Here is a 19404-nt window from a genome sequence, read left to right on the forward strand (position 1 = left end):
CGTCGAATTGTTTTACCTGTCATGTGTCTCCTCGCGTTCTCGCTCTTGCTTGCGACTCTGAAGTACTCGAAAAACGATGCAAATCACAATTAATAATATGGGCACGACACAGGCCAAAATAATACCAGAAGCCATCCCAGCTTGACGTGAGCTAAATTCCTGTTGACCTGATAAATTTTTTGAAGTTTGCATTTTATTCCTTCACATGTACACAAATATCGTATAGGACGATGATAAGGGTGAGGAATGAAAATTTCACAAAATAACTCCAGCGGAAATTTCCATTCCACACATAAAAAGCATAGAAAATCTATTTGAAATTTAACAATCACCGCAACAAATTTTAAGCTCGTGGAATAGAAATTTCCTATATGACTGTTTAAAAGTATAAAAAAATATTTATTGTAGCAATAAAGATAATACATGAAATTTTAACTGATAATATTAGCGTTTATGGCGTTTTATATTAAAGCACTGGCATTTATAATCGAGCGACATTTTATTTTTTATTTATTTTTAATTTTTTTTTTTTTTTTTTTTTTTTTTCATTCACAAAACAAACCACAATTATAATGTAAGGTATATTGCTCCAATCATTTCTATTCCACGATTCTCAAAAGTCAGAGTTACGCAATATTTTATTAGACTACGGCTGCTACCATAATTATCAATTACAAGCTGACAAGAGTAACATATGTCGGAGACGAAAGCCGTTTCACCTGGCATACTAAGTTACCCAATAATGTTTATCTCAAACATACAATGCTATACAAAGAGAAGATAAAAGAATATTCACTCGCATTTATCTGGACACACATACTCGTTGCGTTATCAGGCCGATGCATTTAATGCATCAACCATACCTGTCTCACCGTTCTAGTCTCGTAAAAATAATTAAAACCCGCGACCCGAGCGTGTAATATTTCGCTCGTTATCAAAAAAAAAAAAAAGAAAAAAAGAAAAAAAAAAATTCTGGCCTAGCGGTTAATTCTAATTCAAAGCCTACACGTCACTACACGAAGCGCATTCGTTGGAAATAGAGGAGAAGGTTTGCTTTACGGGGCATCGATCTGGAACTTTATCAATTGAAATTCCAGGTTGGCAGAAAGGCGGAATAGCAGCGTCCGCTTATACGTCGCTCTGCTTGGCAATTTGCGTGTCGAGGTTGGAGATCCTGCGGCCGGAACTAATGGTCGACACTGGACTGCCGGAGTGCTCCGCAAGATCGCAATCCTTGTCCTCGAAATCGATGTTCGGCTTGCCGGGTAAGGGCTCATGAGTTCTATAAACCGCGTCGTAGTTGCGCCGCTTGTGGCCGGAGCTCGTCTCACCAACATCCACTGGTCTCGTCAATTTAGCCAAGCTCGAGCTCTTGCTCATGGAGCTCCACGATTCCTTCCCGTTTTTACGTATCAACGCGAATGCGATGCCAACGAGGATCAGCGCGGGGACAAGGACCGCAGCTATTATGCCCATCGTCGTCCAGGCGGTCCGCTGCGAGTACTCGACTTGTCCTGTGCGCGCGAGCGTTCACGTCATCACATCGTCATTTCATTGTCAGTGCGAACATGCCGAGCATTGCCGATTTTTGGCTCCCTTGCTCCCATTCGTTCACGCATTACTCTTTTATCAAAAATATACGCTCTGCTCTGTGCCTAAGCTCATAAGGCTGGGTACAAGCCCGATGTCGTGGCCCATTCAAATACATTGCACAAACTCGGGAGAGCGTATATTTTTGCTTTATTAATAAGAGACCAAAGATTATTGATTTTAATGAAGAAATTGGAATACTTACGAAGGCATTCGGTATAGCCGTTCTCTGGTATATCCCAGCGTCCTTCGGGTAGGCAAATTCTCCGCTGATCGCCGATAAGCACAAAATCTTGATTGCACTCGAAAGTAACTCTTGTTCCCGGCACGAACAGGAAGTTGCTCTTTCTTCCGAAGCGCGGCGTTTCCAGAATTCCACACGATATTACTAGTGAAATTTTTAACGTATCAAATGACTCTATATCTACATGCGTATATAATTGATGATGCTCGTATAGTTTAAATGAAAATGATAACTTACTGCGTCTCGAATTAGTGGCTCGTATCTGTGTAAATGTATCATAGTAATTTCTCGTGAAATGCGCTAAATCTCGATTTAAACTCATAGCGTAATCGTACTGACACTGATAAGAATCGCCGCACAAATCGTGCGCTCGAATAATGTCAACCGTTCTGAAAGTGATATTTAAAAATGACTTTCAGCCGCATTAAAATTCAATGCGCTTCCCATATTTACATGTAGTGCATTAATTAATACGGAAACAGATGGGAAGAATATGCCAAGCTGTAAATGAAATACTTATATACGTTTATGCAAATGTATACCTATTAGAGGGTAAAATATCTTCTGGCGTTCTTTTCCATTCCGGTTCGAACGTTCTGTTCGCGTAATAACTTGCCGTGCGACCAAATTCCCTTGTAAACAACGATCCACCTTTGTACGAATCTTCCCTATCCTCTAATAACCAATTTATAGCAAAGTCTTTATGAACCGCTTCGAAGTTATTAAGATTGCTAATGGAAGATAATAAGCCATCGGGATTCGTTAAATCGTCGATAATGTCGTTGCTCCAATTTCCCAAAAGTCCTTTCGTTTTATTCTTCAAGCATGGTATTAATAAAATATATAAAATATATATACATGTATGTCGAAAAAAGAAAATAGCTAAAACACAATATTTTTTAGTTTACCATGTAAGACCAAGGTAGGTAAACCCTAGCGGTCATAAAGCCATGATTTTCCACAATCTCGACTCCTGCACCAGTATCGAACATTATGATAACTTCGCTCTGATTGAGGATGTAAGTGGGTGTGTAAACAACGACACCAGCAAAATGTTGGAACTTCAAAGAATTTCTGTCGAAATAAACTCTCTTGTTATCCGCAAAGACGTCGAGTCGATAGCGCCATTGAGCGTGATTTGGTCTCAATCTGACCTCAATTGTCGCCGAATTGTTTCCTCTTGCTGAAAATAAAATTCTCATTCGATCAAGCAACTTTTTTACTTTTCAAAGAAATCATAAATAAAATTCATTTCGTTATAATTGTTTTTAAGAAACGATATAGTTAATAACTACGACAAAAGTCATATGAAAATTGACATTTTTATTTACATTTCTGCTGCAATTGTTTAGGCCTATTTTGTCGAAAGTACAGGCAGAAAATCGTATTTTATATAAAGCAAATAAATAACATTAAAAATAGATATTGTAATATTATAAAAACAAGATTTCTCTATAATAAGATGGTTTTTAAACTCAATTTTAAAAATCAATAAAACTAGTTATAACAGCAATTTCTGATTAGTAGAGTTTAATGTAAATATATTTTTTACCTTTCTCTAAAGCGAACACGATATACGTTTCACCAAATTAAGTCCAAGAAAGTAGTTTCATACTATCATCAAGAATTCATTTAATATCGATGAAACTACAATATTTTCATTTTCAATTCACAATGGAAATAATTGTATCGAGCTTGTGTAATAAAAATTATATCTTTGGCACATATAATATTTAAAACAAAACAAAACAAAACAAAACAAAACAAAAAAAATATAACGAAAATAACAAATTTTCTTAATGTAAATAAATGAATCGTAAAATTTACTCTAGAAGCTAAAAATAAATTAAGTACATAGAAAATTATTTAAAAACAAGACCGAGTCAACTCAGTTGCACGCGTAAAGTTTTCAAAACAAGCTTCAATCAATATTTTCGCCACTGCTGTCTATCCTTACACCTATGGCCCTATATTTCAATCAAAAAGTCAAATTGCCCAGTATTGATAATCTACTTTTGCCAAACATCGACTAACGAAGTTTGAATCGTTAGTGCCAGGCATATTTGTCTATCCAGCGGCAATGGAGAGTGATAAGTAAAAAGTACTCAAACAAGAGATTGGCGAGCAGTTTTAACAGAAATTGGTCTCTCCTCGTTTGCAGATTCTTAATACGCATCGAAGTATCACACGATCATCGTTTAGGCCAAACTTCCGGAATCATTAAATTTGTACGCAAGCCAATCAAGGAAAACGCGACAAGCTGATAATTTGATCGATCAAAATGTCATATTAACCTGCGACGGCCGTGAGGTGGGTGGCGCGTACCTCCCCGTAAAAGTTGTCCGGCAGCTGCTCGAATCTCGCCTGTATGTCGAGCTTGTCCTTCACGTCGTCGACGCGCACCAGCACGAACTCACCCTTGCCGTTGAAGGTGTACTCGAGGCCGTCGAAGGTGGCAACGTGGGGGTCGCCGAACACGGCGCCGATCGACGGCGACTGGTAAGCGATGCAATCCTGGGAGGGTCGGCGCTCGAAGCGATAGGTCTCGCAGCCGACCGATTGCTCCTCCTGCCAGAGGCAGCACATGTACATGGGAACCATGTCGTGGAACCAATGGGACAGTGTCGGCACCTTGTTCGCCTCGTTCCAGGGTAGGTAGCCGAGGTTGTGAGAGCGGTGTGGACGCGATCCCCATTGCTGATCGTACGTCAGCATCAGCATGTTGTTCTTGTCGTAGCAACACTGCTGCTCCGAGCCGTCGAGGCTGCATTTTTATCAATATAGTTATCGTATATTCGGCTATTATATATATATATATATATATATATACATATATATATATGTGTGTGTGCGTGTGTGTGTGTGTGTATGTATATATGTATATGACTACGGGCTCATTTAATGGCGCGAAATTAATAATATTAAGGAGACAGCTATAACGATAGTTATTGTCCAAAGTTATTGTCGATCGACACACTCTCGGCCCGCTTAAGATGACGAATTTTCCTTTGTCAGTCAGTATATAGCCAGCGTGGCGTATGAATTTTAATTACTTTTGTGCGCAGGGTGCCTCGTAGAGCATGTCGTTTGCTTTATGTATCTATCGTTGGCTTTGAAAACAATTTCGATCATTTATTAGCAGAACGAAGTATTAAAAAACAGCGAACGCCTGTGATTATAACCGTTAGAAATATGACAACGAGGCGCAAAGTACGCGTTTAGTAGGCAAGCTGGTAATGAGAATTTTGTAAATTTACAGAACCGAAGAGTCTGCTACGCGTATTATCAATCTTAGTTAATTACGGAAAGAGCGTGCGTATGCATCTTTTGGCAAGTGCTTACTTTGAATGAGAATTCAGCCGCGCGAAAACGATGCTATCGCCCGCAAACGAATAGTTTTCCACAAAATTCCATCTGTCGACTGGATGCATTATGTAGCAGCAGCGCGCAAAAGTATTCATCCACATGGAGATAGGGTTCATGGGATCGTGGAGGGAGGATGGCAGAGAGAGAGAGAGAGAGAGAGAGAGAGAGAGAGAGAGAGTGAGAGGGGGGAGGAGAGTGAGAGCGTGAGAGGGTAAATGCGTCGTTCCGTGGAAAGGAGTTTCGTGTTTCGGCGGGTGTACTCACTTGGGCGCGCCGGTGGTGACGCAATGTATGGCGCCCCGATTGTAATAGCAATCCGGGTTGGAGTCCTTGTCGCAATTGTAATCGGGCAGGAAGCGTCCCTTGTCATTGAGGGCGTGCTCGAGAGTGCAGGGACACAGCGACACCTCAGCGGCGAAATTCTTCAGATACCTGTCGTGCATGATCCATTGGTCGCAGAGACGATGGGACCAGCGACTCCCGTGCAGCCGCTCCCACTGGGGCCCAAAGTACCATGCCAAGGGAATTGGCTTGCTCCAGAGCACACTGACGTCAACCGTTCGTTTACATATGTGCACAGGTATATACATGCGAGTGTGCGGATGCGTGTCGGTACACAGAGCCGCATCTTTCCGAAGCATTCGTTATTGCGCTTCACTGATTTTAATAATACTCACGGCGTTATATCCAGTCCCGAGTACTGCGAGGGATTTGTCAAGTTAATTTGGAGGAAACCAAACTGCATGTCGTTGGTGAGCTCATCGTTACGATTTGCAAAATTGGCGGGCGTTATTACATACACACCCGAATTCGCTGCCCCTTCCTGAAAAATCACGTGCACGACAATAGACGGCATTAGTTTTTCGATTATTTCGTACATTAGCGATGTATGTGTAAATGTAATTGACAAACTTCTATCATGTTTATGTATTCGAGTTCTGGTCGTATGGTAGTCTCACGGTAACCCCACAAAGATATTTGTACAACAGCATTGAGATTACTCGTCAAGTTATATTGATTCCATGTGATTTTTATTTCCGATGGATTGCGTTCGTGTACAGCTCTTGTTGAAAAGAATATCTTTTCAGTTGCCGAGGCGGGAGTTTCTATTACAGATAAAGAAAATAAGCGAATGAAATCACAGTCTATTATATGCCGCGCCTATAATTTCATAACCATCAACTCCCATCCAAATAAAATCCTCATTTTAATATTTAATTGCATTAGCGTGTAGATTTTCATATGCGGAAAATTAAAATAATAAATAAATAAATAAATAAAAACAACCATAAATACATGAACATTGTCGTAAATTCAGGATACAAATCGGAAATACAAAATGAAAAGATATCTTGTATTTAAATACTCCATTTTTCTATTGCCGTTGGAGTAGACAAAATTTGATTGATAACACGCTAAAACAATTTCGAAATATAGATGATTATTAGTATAAAATATAAGTAAAATTAAATTATTCTTTAATAAACGCTTTTTGACGGAAAAGAATTTTTCGAGTGTTTTTATTAATATTGGAAGATTTGAAGGATTTTATTGGAAATAGTTTCAGTTATTTACCATAAAGTAAATAAATAAAATGATTTTTATAAAAAGCGAAAGAAATATTTTGTTTCGAGAATACAGAAATATTTTTACAAAATTTTAGTCTTCTTGATTTTCTAAAATCCTTCTCTTGGCTAGAATTGCAATTTGAAGATTTAAATAAAATAATTAAAATGAAAATTACAAATGAGTACTTTGACATGCATAATAATAGCCCAGGCTTTTTCATTCAACAAATTTTCATGTAAATATACATAATAAGTGCAATTTAATTGATTATATTTAATCACCGAAGCTAAAAATGAGTATCAGGTAGCGAAAAATAAATCCCACCTTCCCAATCATTAATTTGTCGATATTTAATTCATAATTAAAAATGTATGTAAAATTCTTTATGCTATTCAATGTTTGTGCTTTACATATTACGAAAGGGAATGAAAGAATGAAAATATACTACTACTACACTAGCATAAAATACATGTAAATGCTAACTAAAAGTTTTCTTTCTTTTTTTCATTCATTTTTTTAATCTTTATTCTTTTTTCATTTTTGAATTCCATAAAATACGAAATAATACTACTTGTGATTAAATTTACATTTTATATTTCCTATATTATTGTCAATAAAAAAGAAGCCATATTTCTCCTCATAATTAACAATGTAATAAAGGCACGATAAATTTTTTATGCTTTAACTTGTAATTTAAATGTAATTGTGCATTTAAATTTAAATACAAGTAAATTTCACATAATTTAAATATTTTATGAAGTAAAATGTGAAGCCATTCATTACAATTACACAATGAAGTCGATAAAAATTAATATCATTCCACGTACCGTCACATTACTTTAATATATATATATAGCGTAACGAATTTTTATTAAATGTCGCAAATATTAACATTTACAAGATTTCAACGATAACCGATGATACAATACCATATACCTCTTTAATATTAATTCCTTTAATATTAACAAGCATCAACCAAAATAACCGCCTATTCTTTTACTTTACTATTGTTATTATTTTACCATATCGACCGGGCATCGCTTGCGACTAAAGGCCAACCTTGCGTAAACTCGGAAAGAGTCTATCCTTCAGGTTTGAACGCCAAGATTACAAAATCTTCATCCTATCATCGATCTACGATTATCATCCGTAGGAGTCTAGTGGACTCTTGATGTATCAGCCCATCGAATCTTATCTTTACCTATAAAGAACTTTCCCTTCCAGTCGTATCTGCCGCTATTGACGGCTACGGCGAAGCGTATGTAGCCCTCGGCCTTGACGAACGGTTGCACGCAAATGGCTCGGTTCGTGTCAATGATGGTGCCCACAACCTCCTCCGTGTCGAATCGACATCTGACCTTGTCGTTGGGCAGGAAACAGGGGCCCGTGATGTTAACGACGGTGCCGCCCAACATGTTGCCGCTCTCCGGTGCAAAGACGAGGGGCAAGTGGGCCCCGGCTGCAATTGAGTTCGTGTGCACAGACGCGTTATTGTTATCCTGGCCGCGAGGAGCATCTCAAAAACTTACCAATATCCTTATTACAGGTTCCGAGCAGGATTTTCTCATCGATTCGAAATATGTGACGGCCCGGGAAGCCGTTCGCCCAGCCACGACCCGAGAGATCGCGCAGCGTCGACGCCTGCGAGTAAGGCGCGTACTCGTAACTCTGGGTACCATTTCCGGCGTTGAATCCGATCTAGAAAAGAAAACTTCTTATCATACCACTTCCGCGTGGCCCCTACGTTCCGTCCCCTCCTTCTCGCCAAACTCCCCCGCCATTTCCATAAAACATAAAACGTGCATTTTTCACGTTTTCTTATTTCCAGTACGGATAAAGCGCACCGTAAAGACAACTATTATTTTAAATCTATCGAGACAACTAGATAAAGGAATCACTTTTCGACTTAACATTCTTAGATTTATTTACCGTAAGTATATTCATATTTGGAAAAATGCCATCTGCACATATTAATGAACAGTCATTTGATGTTTATCGTATTTTGTCACTCATTTTCATGTTTCTTCATTGGACTCATTGGTACAGAACTATTTATTAGATAGTTTATAATAATAATAATAATAATAATAATAATAATAATAATAACAGACGATTAAAGCCTAATGAATAAATCGCTTAACGTGTATTACTTCGATTAATATATATATATATATATATATATATATCCTTTTATTTATACTAAAATCTGGACTTTGTTAGCTCGCATATAATTATAATTTATTACAGAATCAACGTGCAAGCAGTGCTCTTTGAATAATATAAAATAATATTATCCGAACAGTACTTATTGAATTATATAAATATTGGTTTGAAACTTAATACGCGATTAAACGATCGTCCTACGGAGAAAAATTGCATCTCCCGTATAAATCATCCAGCCAATGACGAATGCAATTCATACGTCAACCTCTTTTGTTTGAAGACATATCATTGTTCCACTAATATAATGAGAATTTAGAAAAGAAAAAAAAAAGTTATACAGTCACTAACCGTATAAATACAATAAATTTTCTTATGTCAATTTATTAATCTAGAATATTAAATATATTTTTATTAACTATTCAGCTTTTGGTAACGCGGAGAGTTTGAAAAGCTGGAACTTGGAAAAGTTGACGTCGGCAAGTTAACAATGTCTCGTAATTTACGAAAAAGCCGAGTGCACATAAGCACACTCTGCATTTATGACAAGACACGTTGGAATAAAGTGGCCAAATTCAGGGAGAAATTACATAGAAGGTAATTATTTTTGTTAAAAACTCTACTTAGATATTTTTGCTCATTCAATAAACAATACTTGATTTAACAAATATTTTTATATTAGTAGAACATTCCGAGAAAGAATCCCATATGTTTTATCATTAAAGGAATTATTGGGACACTAAATGACAATATAAATGAGTTTTTTTTTTTCATTTTTATCAAATAAAGACGGAACGAAATATTTCATGCACTTTGTATAACGTGTTTAAAATTGCAAATTTTAAATACTACAAACTGCACGACCATCAAAGTTATATTATCCTAAAATGATAGAATTTTATTAAAAGTGGATACTTGGCTAAGCCGAAACAACATATCCAGATTATTGATTAATTATCATCGTAAAATCTCCTGGAGTATTCAATAATGTTTGGAAGGGAAAGTCATAGAGGCACGTTCGGACACAAATGTTTAGTTATACAATAGAGGGGAAACGAAGCCTCGGCTAGTCTAAAACCATATTTCTCTAGTTACTTTAAACTAAACTTTAACTAAAAACCAAAAATCAAAAGGTAAACAATCGACACAAAGATTCTTACGTAAGCCGGTACACCGCCTTCACCGCCAGTGGTATCACCGCCCGCCTCCGTGTGGCTCGTCCACTGCATGTCGAGATAATTAAAAATTGCGTATGTATAGACCTCGTCGGTAGCAAGGACTAGTTGAAAGGTGTTGGTTTTGTAGAGGGAGATGTCGATACCACCGGCGAACGACATGTTCTTCCAGGTGATGATGACCGCGTGCTTCGGATAGAACGAATCCGCCCCGACGACGCCCTCGCGGATGTCCCAAGTCAGCCGCTCGCGCACCTCAACACCAAATTGATCGCTTCTCTTCTGCAAATCTCGCTCCAATCTAAAATCCATACGACCTATCATTACACTGACTCGTAATGTATTTTTTTTTTTTTTTTTTTTTTTTTTTTTTTTTTTTTTTTTTAATTATCATTAAGCCCATTATTTTCAAGTGCTTTTCACGACGAGCCAATATAAAAGCTGACCATCGGAGCTACGTCAAATTCACCTTGATTGATTTATTTTTTGACTTTTCCTTTACACTTAATATGCAAATGTGGATCAAAAGTCTAAATTATTGGGTCGAAGGATAGATGTTTAAAAGAAGCGTACCGGAAGTAAACGCCAGGTCTTCGCTGATCAACGTCAGTTGGCTTGAGTTGACCGATTCGACATTTGCTGAAGAAAATACCAATGAAGGCTGGATCATTCATTTTTGGCCAATCCTTGACAGGAAAAACAAGTGGATAGGTGTAATGTTCCGGTGGATCGCTGAATTCCAAAAACCCATTCATAGATAGCTACAAAGCACAGATTAAAAGCTAATGTATATCAATGCCTATAGTAGAAGATAAAACAAGAGTAAATAAAAAAGAAAGATAAACTAACTCTGGTGTAATTGTAACGAAAGCCGAAAAACGGCAACTGGAAATTGAAATTTTTATGGATTTGTGGGATCGAATTATGAATATCGGTTTGATAGTCTCCAATATTATTCTCGCCTCCTTTGTCAAAATACCAATACATGAATTTCGAGCGTACATCACGTAGCCTCGTTTCAGTTATGGCGTAATTAGGTGTCGACTGGTCTGACTTTGGAGCATATCGATCCGCCTCTGGGTCATCCGAGTCTACAATTTTAATTAAACGTTCTTAGTAATAGGAACTTATCTTACAAAATCATTTTGAAATGCAATTTTACTCTAAATTAAAATCTCATTAAAAACATTTTTATGAAGTTAAATTTTGCATTCTGATATTCTTTGTGAAACTTATAACATTTTTAACAACTCCAAGTCATTAAAAAACTTACTAGTAATAAAATAACTTGGGCGATATTTGCTTCTTTCTTTTATAATAAAAAGCAAAAGGAGTGATATTAGGATTTTATAATTAAGTTTTACATACCGTGAAATTTGATGATGATTTTATTTTACAAAAATTACTTTTGATTTACTCACTTAAGGAATTCCTTTATCATAGCACTTGCGTATTTCTAATAAAGTCAATATTAACATTTCGATAAGAGAATTATCCTATGCGCGTTTATTGATTCTAAACTTCATTATAGTAATTAAATCTTAATTGTTGGAATAAAACATTAAAAAATAATATATCGTCATTAATTTAAATATTAAATCTCTAATTTAAATATTGATCGATAAAAATATTGATTTATTCATAGATTATATAATTCTTATTAATGATAGCAGACGATATATTAACAATTAAAAATCATATCTATAATGGATTTTGTTAAGATTTAGGAACCAGGATTTTGAAATGTATTCGTAATCATTATGATGTCACAACTTTTCGATCGGTTCTTATATTAATCGATTTACAATAATTTTTAAATTTAATGCAAATATATCAATATTATACCTACATAGATTTTAACATTAATCATAATATCAATACAATGATGAAGCATAAAAAAATTTGCAAAGATTTTCACATAAATTTAATTAACGAAAATGTATATGAATTTTGAAATTAACACATTATATTAAATATGATGAGGATAGTTATTCGCAATTAATTAAGTAATATTCTTTTAATTTAAACGACTTATGTTAACTATAAAGTTATGAGGAAGTTTTTTATTTGAATGGTTTAATGATTAATGTATTGCCAGGAGCTAAATGTATATCGTTCATATAATGAGTAATTCACGAAAATGCTCATTTATTTAAATATTTAAGTGCATAAATGCCCAATTTAAAGTAAAGTTTCAACGTCAATAAAAAATTAACAATAAATTGTTACTTTTTTTTAAAAAACATTTAACTTTTTTTTTACTCTAGGGTGCAACTTTTATTAAAATGAAAACTACTTATATTTCAAAAGTTACGGGGTAATACATACGCGCACACATACATACGCACACACACACACACACTCTCTCACTCACTCACTCACTCACTCATCCACAAGCACATATATAGATATATATATGCATATAAATCATAAATACAGAATTTCGTAGGATTAAAAAAATTTATTTTTAAAAAATTCAGTCCTGTCCTCCAAAATCAATATTTAAATATTTAAGTTTCAATATTTGGTCCAATATTTGGACTTTTCATAGTCAAACCTACCATATTTACAGTATAATAATTTATTTTCATGTTACTAGTGATCAAATAAAAGTTTGCATGTAAATGTAAAATATATAATACGTTACAATAAAAGGAAACATATAAATCAAACACTTTTAAGGACTGGTATATTATACAAATAATAAATACAATTGAAATAACTTTATCGCTATAAAATCGTTATTTTACTATTGTAAGCTTATATACTAAAAATATACTCCACAAATGTAAAAAGTCGTAACTTTAAAAGTTATTCCGTTCAAAATAAACAAAATTTTTTTCTCTCTTTCTCTTAAAGGTATTGCTTATTGGCAATAACGACGAAATTAACCAATAAAAGTAATACATAATTCATCAAGTAAAGAATTGCTTCACTGCCACTATCGCCCTCAGTACAATTATAATAACAGCGCATTTCATTAAGTGTGAAAAGCGTAGTGAAAACGGAGGTAGGATGATTCATAAGCGATTTACGCAATGAAACTAGTAACTGATAAAAGCCCAAGATATAAATGATGTAGTTGATAAAAAAAAAAAAAAAAAAAAAAAAAAAAAAAAAAATGACGATATGTGGCATCGTTGAATTGACGCATCACAAATATTGGTTTCGTACTATTATTTTAAGCAGGCGCGCTAAGTCCAAGTTTTTTTATTTTGTATTTAAGTGCCTTACGCACAAATCATCGTAGGCGTATAAATAAACTTCAATATGCAAATATTTGTCTTAAGTTGTAAATCGAAAGCATTGGTAGGAAACAATGTAAAGTTGCGCTGAAATTGAATTAAAGTGAAGTCAAATAGAAGTCAAATAATCGCAAAGTCCAACTGTTGATTAAAAAAAGACCGACGATGGTGACCGAAATTTTAAGATCGCCAATCTAAAATTATTTGTAATGCTCTGCGTGTAAAATTGGACGATAGGTGAGACCGAATAGGTCTCATGAGGCGTGGATAAAGGCGCGGCTTAAACGGTTTCTCTCTCGCGCACGCACACCCACGCAAGAGCGCACGCGGAGAGCGAGAGAGAGAGAGAGAGAGAGAGAGAGAGAGAGAGAAGCAGCTGCGATATGTGGAAAATAGTACGTCATTTCCTTTACCGTATCTCACGTATTTTCCAATTATCTCGTCGCCGATTAGCATCCTAGGCGAGAGGCCTCTCGGACCCTCGGTTTCCGCGCCGTTGCTCATCGTCGTCTCTACTTCATCTGCCTTATTTACATGTTCCACCTCGACCATCTCAACGTCCTTGGTCACCTCTGTTTCATCCTGGATTCCAACGAGGTCATCGAGCTCGGAATACTCGCGTGCAGTGCCCACCGGTTCCAGGCCGGACGCACTCGCGTCCTTGTAAAGCAATGCGAGGAGAACGAGGGACGCGAGGCAGCCCCGCGACACACGTGGTTGCATTTCCCTGCTTTCTTCCGTCAACTAGGTAATCGATCAGCTTCCCATCCGTTAACCTCGTTGTGGACGGTGAGGTGCGTTACCTGCGCGACTACGACTATAGGAGAATAGATGCCGCGAAGCGACTGAGCGGAGCGTCAAAAAACGGGAATGCAAGGTGGACTGCGCGATAACATTACGGAGATAGGAAAGATAAGACTCGTACGCTTATCTCTTACGGCGTACACAACAGTCCATGGCATGTAGACGCTCGCCGTAGGTACATGAGGCAACGTAAAGATACGGCAAGAGGTCTGTCTCTTGACCTAATTTACAAAAGGGCAATACGCTACGTTGAATTTTTTTCTTCTCGAGCGTAGATTCTCTCGCATATTTTCGTCGCTACTCCCCTCTCAAACGCTATTTCTTACTTATTACTCCTCCAACTCTTTTTAGGTGAAACGTGGAATTACATTGACACATATCTATATTAAATTTATAGATTCATACAAAAATCTTGTTTTTATTACACCTTTACAATTGATCGTGTATTATCATATGCATGAAAATTAAAGTATATCTTTGTGTGACGGAATTTCCAAATAATGTAGAGAAAAAAAATGGTTATTGTTCATACAGTTTGAGAAACATGAGAATGATAGAGTATTTAAGTTTTGAAAAAGAAAAAAAACAATAAAATAATTAATCAAATCGTTCGTGCGCGTACAAGACTATTTAAAACCTCCGCAATGTTGTTTGTGGAGAAAAGAAAAGAAAAAAAAAAGTATTACTGTTCAATTTAGACATATATTCACAACTGTTTCTTACAAAAAAAAACGCTCAACATATAAATCCACGCAAATTCCAAATCAGTTAGAGGTCAAAGAAAAAAAAAAGATATCAACATAAGTCATAAAAATGAGAACTTAAAAAAAATTCTTTTGCTTCTTGATGAGCAAAATGTAAGTAAAGACAATTAGCTAAGGTACAAACGGTTGAAATTTGCAAGACGAATTTATATTTCTATAAAATTCTTTACTTTTCGTTATAATTATGTTTCAATTAAAGAAATCTATATATGATAAAAAAAATTTAAAACTGAATGTTTCATGAATTGTACAGAATCTACACGCAACACTGAAACTGGATCTCTTAACTTTTCATTAGAATTATTCACAAAAAAGAATCATCTCCGTTAGATATGATGATACTGATGGTTATTAAGAAGATGATGAGTTGTCTCCATTACTGTCGAGATAGCCTCCGGAACCATTTACAACAAAAGATGTTCCCAATCCATACAAATGGCCACAGTATTTAGCATCATCGATATTATCCTCAAAAAACATCTGAAAGAAGTATGCTTACATTGTAGCCATCAATTGATTACATTTCATCTATATTATTATAATAAAGATAAACGTGTAAAAAAGTGTGGCTATATATAATAATAATGATGATATCTAATATTTATCTTTAAAATGCAACGCTCAAATTGGAAACACATCATTACGTAGTACATATTAGAAAATAAAATTCTATTACATATTAAATTATTTAATCATAGCTTTTTCTAGCAAATGAAATCTCTCAAATTTATTGATTAAATATTGGAAGTAATCTGAATTATCCGTATTATCATCGTCTCAGTTTATTTGGAAATACGAGCGGTTTTCGCAGAATCAACGTCAATTTAAATAATAAACATAGATATATAAACAGTGTGAGAAACATATTTTTATAGTAATATCGTCACCAATCATTAAACTTTGTAAATAAACTTAAATAGTTTCGTTTTAAGTATAACTAAGAACAGAACTAATAATATATGTAGTAATGAATATATATGAATAAAAACAACAGTTTAATTTACCTCTCGCATTTTAAAAAATACCATTCCAGTTAACAGTGAATCAGAACCAGCTTGATGTTGTGGTCCCACTCTTTGCAACTCAAGTTGTTCAGCAACTTCCTGTAGACCACCTTTCAGGTTTTTACACGATTTCATAAGATACTAAACAAAAATTAATTGTACACGATATTATTGTTTATGATATTTTGATTGTTGTTAAAAAATTAAAAAGAATTTATAATGGTAATGGATTTAATACGAACCTTGACATCATAAATAGTTGGAAAATATATCCTCAATAGTTCAAAAAACTCGCTTTCTTCTTGTGGTAAATTTTGATCCGTTAAAAGTTTAAGAAGGTAGCCAAAATCATAACCAGAATGAAAGGACAACCATTTGATATCGTCAACTAACACAATTCCTGAAGTCATTAGTAACTCAGCAAAATCTAATGGATCAATACCTTCTTCTTCGTGTTTTTTAAATTGAATGCCACTATTTTGTAACATATCTATGCTGTCTTGAGCATACATGTCTTCTCTGGAAAAGAATTTTAATGAGACCGATGCTGTCATAGCTTTAAAACAGTTTTAAAGTTTGCACGTTATCTAATGAATTACTTACTGTAAATTAAACTTAAAATTAAATTGCCATGTTGTATAGCCTGCTGGTGTATTTCCCGATTCATCAAGAAAGGTGAGACCAAGCTGTATAATCCTTAAAAGGTCTACATTGCAGCGTAACAATTGATATTGGTAATCTGCACTCGTTCTAAATTCACCTACAAGAAACAATGTGTATATTTAATAATTATTTTCGTTCAAAATGAAGGAAATAACGATGTTAGTACCAATTGGCCTTGCGACAACGCCAGGGAATTCTGTATCCATTGCAATGTATTGGTACTGTTGAACAATCTGACGAATCGTACGAAACTCTTCTTCAAGATTGTGGTTCCATACATCTCGGATCCCACATTCTTCATTACTGGGCATATTACCCCCACCCTTTTGTTGCCCTAAAGGGTTGGCTCCACCTGTAATAACAAGTAACGTATTAGTTTATAATTATATCAAAATATCATGTTATAAATGGTATCGTTAAATAAGTTTTATGTACTTTTACAATCAAAGAAGGTATTAAAAAATAATTTTGCAATAAGTTGTCTTATTTATTCTAATAATATTAATTATTCAATTAAGAACAATACTTTCTAAAATTTTTGGTGTAAATACAAAAAGTTCTAAAGAATCCTTTTTTATGCTATATGACCTTCGATCAAAGACACAGTCCTTTTTAATTCGCGTAACAAGCACACCTTCTCCTGAATCGACAGTGACTGCACATTTTGTAGAAGCGTCAAAGTATGAAGTAGCATTATCTTTTTGAGAAGTTCTTTATGTGTTTATAATACATAAAAAGAAGTATAAATCTTCGCGATTTTCTTGAGAATCCTGCAAATATGGACGTAACAAAATATTTTCAATCTTTGTTATAAAACCAAATAGGATGTCTCTTGCTTTAAACATAATACCGGATAAATTTATAATGTACTGGGAAGCATAAAGAATACTGTATGAAACCTGTTATTACCTGTGGCAGAGGGCATAGGAGTATTTTTGTTTATTACAGTTTGACGAGAGGTAATCCAATCCTAGTGTTATCCCTTCGTCACTGTCTCACAACCCCTCACATCACTGTGAATAAAAACAAAATCTATATTAAGCATTACAATTTATAACGTCAATTACAAAGACAGGAACAAACGCACATATAAACACATACAAATTAGGCTTTAATATCAATATGTATTAATAACAATGTTACTGATTTAAATTCGAAAAACATCAAGCTTTCAAATACTATTTTTGAGGTTAAGTTTACGGTAGCTCTTGATTAGCTCAATTTTTTACTACGTATTTAAAAAATTATGTACTTGGGATGTCATTTTTGTTATTTATTTTTTTTTTTCTTATGAACAACACAAATTGATCTACTGGGAAAACGTTAAAAGGTTATGTTGACTTACTAAAATCATTAATGGATGCAAAGCTTAGAAAGAACGACACTGTTTCTTGCTTATATCTGACAGAAATGGAGAGGTTATAGTGAATAAGTAAAGCCAGTTTCCAATGAACTGTCAGATTACGTAGCGGCAAAACATAACTAGATACTTCGCGCCTAAATAAATTTACATTTTACTTTGAATAATAGTTGTTCCTAACAACTGTAAAAATTAATACCGTCCTTAATTGGTAATATTACTTTTTAATTTTAATAAAAAATCTTGGATAACTGATAAAGGAGAATTGCGTGCCGAATAGTTTGTTACGCTAGGGAGTTTTTGTAAACTAGCCAAAGCCTAAATTCGAATTTATATATAGAAACATAAAAATAAAAAATACAGAATCTTGTGTTAATAAATTTTTATGCTTTCCATTTTACAAATTAAATTAATGCAACTAGTAAATTGTTTCAATTAATCGTAATTAATCGTTTTAACGAGCGTATGCATTGCATCACTGGAAAGTAAGTCAGTTTTCTTACTAACCTAAAGATGGAAGCAGAGCTAAACGTTTCGAATTTTACACCGTAGATGTCACCAACCAATTGTTCGGTTTAGCAAATTTCAAAAATGAAAGGTAATAATACGTTAAAATATGGAGAAGATTTATTTCGATCGGACAACTTTATTTCGATATATTAAAATTTTAATTTCACAATTTATAAAATAATTTTGCAATGATTAATCTATAGTATACATTTATAATTTAATTTCAAAGCTTATTCAGCTTATTTAACTCCTTTATATAATGTTTTTGTAAAACTTTACCAATATAGATATAAATTAAAATTGTATATATTGGATTACTGTACTTTTAAACAAAAATTATTCTACAATACTACATTCCAGGCTACTTTTATTATAACAAATGTTCGTTGGGTAAGTCAAATTTTTTCAAAATTTTCAAAATTTTTCTCTATTAAATATTACAAAATTGTTTTGGAAATAATTATGAATTTATTAAAGTGGCTTCATTTAATTTATTGAATTTAAACTTCATAATTCCATATTTCGAAATTGTATATATATTTAAAGCATTTTAATGAAACTTTTATATGGTATTTATTATAATATAAGAAATATAAATTGATTTATAATTACAACATTGAACGTAGAAATATTTGACAAAATTATAACGAATAAATATGAAAATATATAATTTCATATATGTAAAATTTATCTACTTTAATTATAAAGTTATTTACGACAACATTACATTCGTCTTTAAATTTATATAACAACGAAAATACTTCACTAATCACATTTACCTTTATACATGTAACATCATTATAATTTATAATACAATATAATCATAGAAAGACTTAAGATATATGAATATTGAATGTCTCTCAGTCTTCGATAGAAAGTTTTTCGTTCAGAAATATAATACTTAAATTAGAATTTTGCTTTGAAACTTAATTTCACAGAATATACAGTGT

At 34.1% G+C, this 19404-nt stretch overlaps 2 protein-coding genes across 3 annotated transcripts; both read right to left on the reverse strand.

Annotated features, from left to right (window-relative positions):
- Positions 1-1127: 1127 nt before the first annotated feature.
- Positions 1128-14445, reverse strand: mesh (sushi domain containing 2 mesh). Its single transcript, XM_011503164.1, has 15 exons — positions 13763-14445; positions 10954-11195; positions 10678-10865; positions 10090-10405; positions 8299-8467; positions 7971-8228; positions 6113-6306; positions 5878-6023; positions 5465-5746; positions 4129-4598; positions 2743-3017; positions 2377-2651; positions 2072-2223; positions 1796-1978; positions 1128-1514 (listed from the first exon to the last, which is right to left on the reverse strand). Exons 1-15 carry the CDS (start codon positions 14070-14072, stop codon positions 1129-1131), a joined length of 3846 nt encoding a protein of 1281 aa, XP_011501466.1. The 5' UTR covers positions 14073-14445; the 3' UTR covers position 1128.
- A 93-nt stretch (positions 14446-14538) lies between these two features.
- Positions 14539-18026, reverse strand: Pop2 (CCR4-NOT transcription complex subunit Pop2). Of its 2 annotated transcripts, XM_011503163.1 has the most exons (7): positions 17930-18026; positions 17494-17597; positions 16751-16936; positions 16525-16681; positions 16164-16440; positions 15922-16062; positions 14539-15397 (listed from the first exon to the last, which is right to left on the reverse strand). In XM_011503163.1, the coding sequence occupies exons 2-7, from the start codon at positions 17507-17509 to the stop codon at positions 15269-15271; spliced, it is 906 nt and encodes a 301-aa protein (XP_011501465.1). In that variant the 5' UTR covers positions 17510-17597; positions 17930-18026; the 3' UTR covers positions 14539-15268. The 2 variants fall into 2 exon arrangements, with proteins under 2 accessions (XP_011501465.1, XP_011501464.1); XM_011503162.1 differs by lacking the exons at positions 17494-17597; positions 17930-18026 and adding an exon at positions 17173-17351.
- Positions 18027-19404: the final 1378 nt, after the last annotated feature.

The sequence above is a fragment of the Ceratosolen solmsi genome, unplaced genomic scaffold (genome assembly GCF_000503995.2).
Source record: "Ceratosolen solmsi marchali unplaced genomic scaffold, CerSol_1.0 scaffold45, whole genome shotgun sequence".
NCBI lineage: Eukaryota > Metazoa > Arthropoda > Insecta > Hymenoptera > Agaonidae > Ceratosolen > Ceratosolen solmsi.

Excerpts from the sequence above, each read along its gene's own strand:
- mesh (XM_011503164.1), bottom strand. The coding sequence starts at position 14,072 with ATGCAACCACGTGTGTCGCGGGGCTGCCTCGCGTCCCTCGTTCTCCTC. Across the intron at positions 10,866-10,953 it reads TTCGTTACAATTACACCAGA|CTATCTATGAATGGGTTTTT; the intron begins GTTAGTTTATCT and ends TGTGCTTTGTAG. Across the intron at positions 8,229-8,298 it reads AACCTGTAATAAGGATATTG|CCGGGGCCCACTTGCCCCTC; the intron begins GTAAGTTTTTGA and ends ACTCAATTGCAG.
- Pop2 (XM_011503162.1), bottom strand. The coding sequence starts at position 17,278 with ATGCTACTTCATACTTTGACGCTTCTACAAAATGTGCAGTCACTGTCG. Across the intron at positions 16,682-16,750 it reads CGTTGTCGCAAGGCCAATTG|GTGAATTTAGAACGAGTGCA; the intron begins GTACTAACATCG and ends TGTTTCTTGTAG. Across the intron at positions 16,441-16,524 it reads AATTTTAAGTTTAATTTACA|AGAAGACATGTATGCTCAAG; the intron begins GTAAGTAATTCA and ends ATTCTTTTCCAG.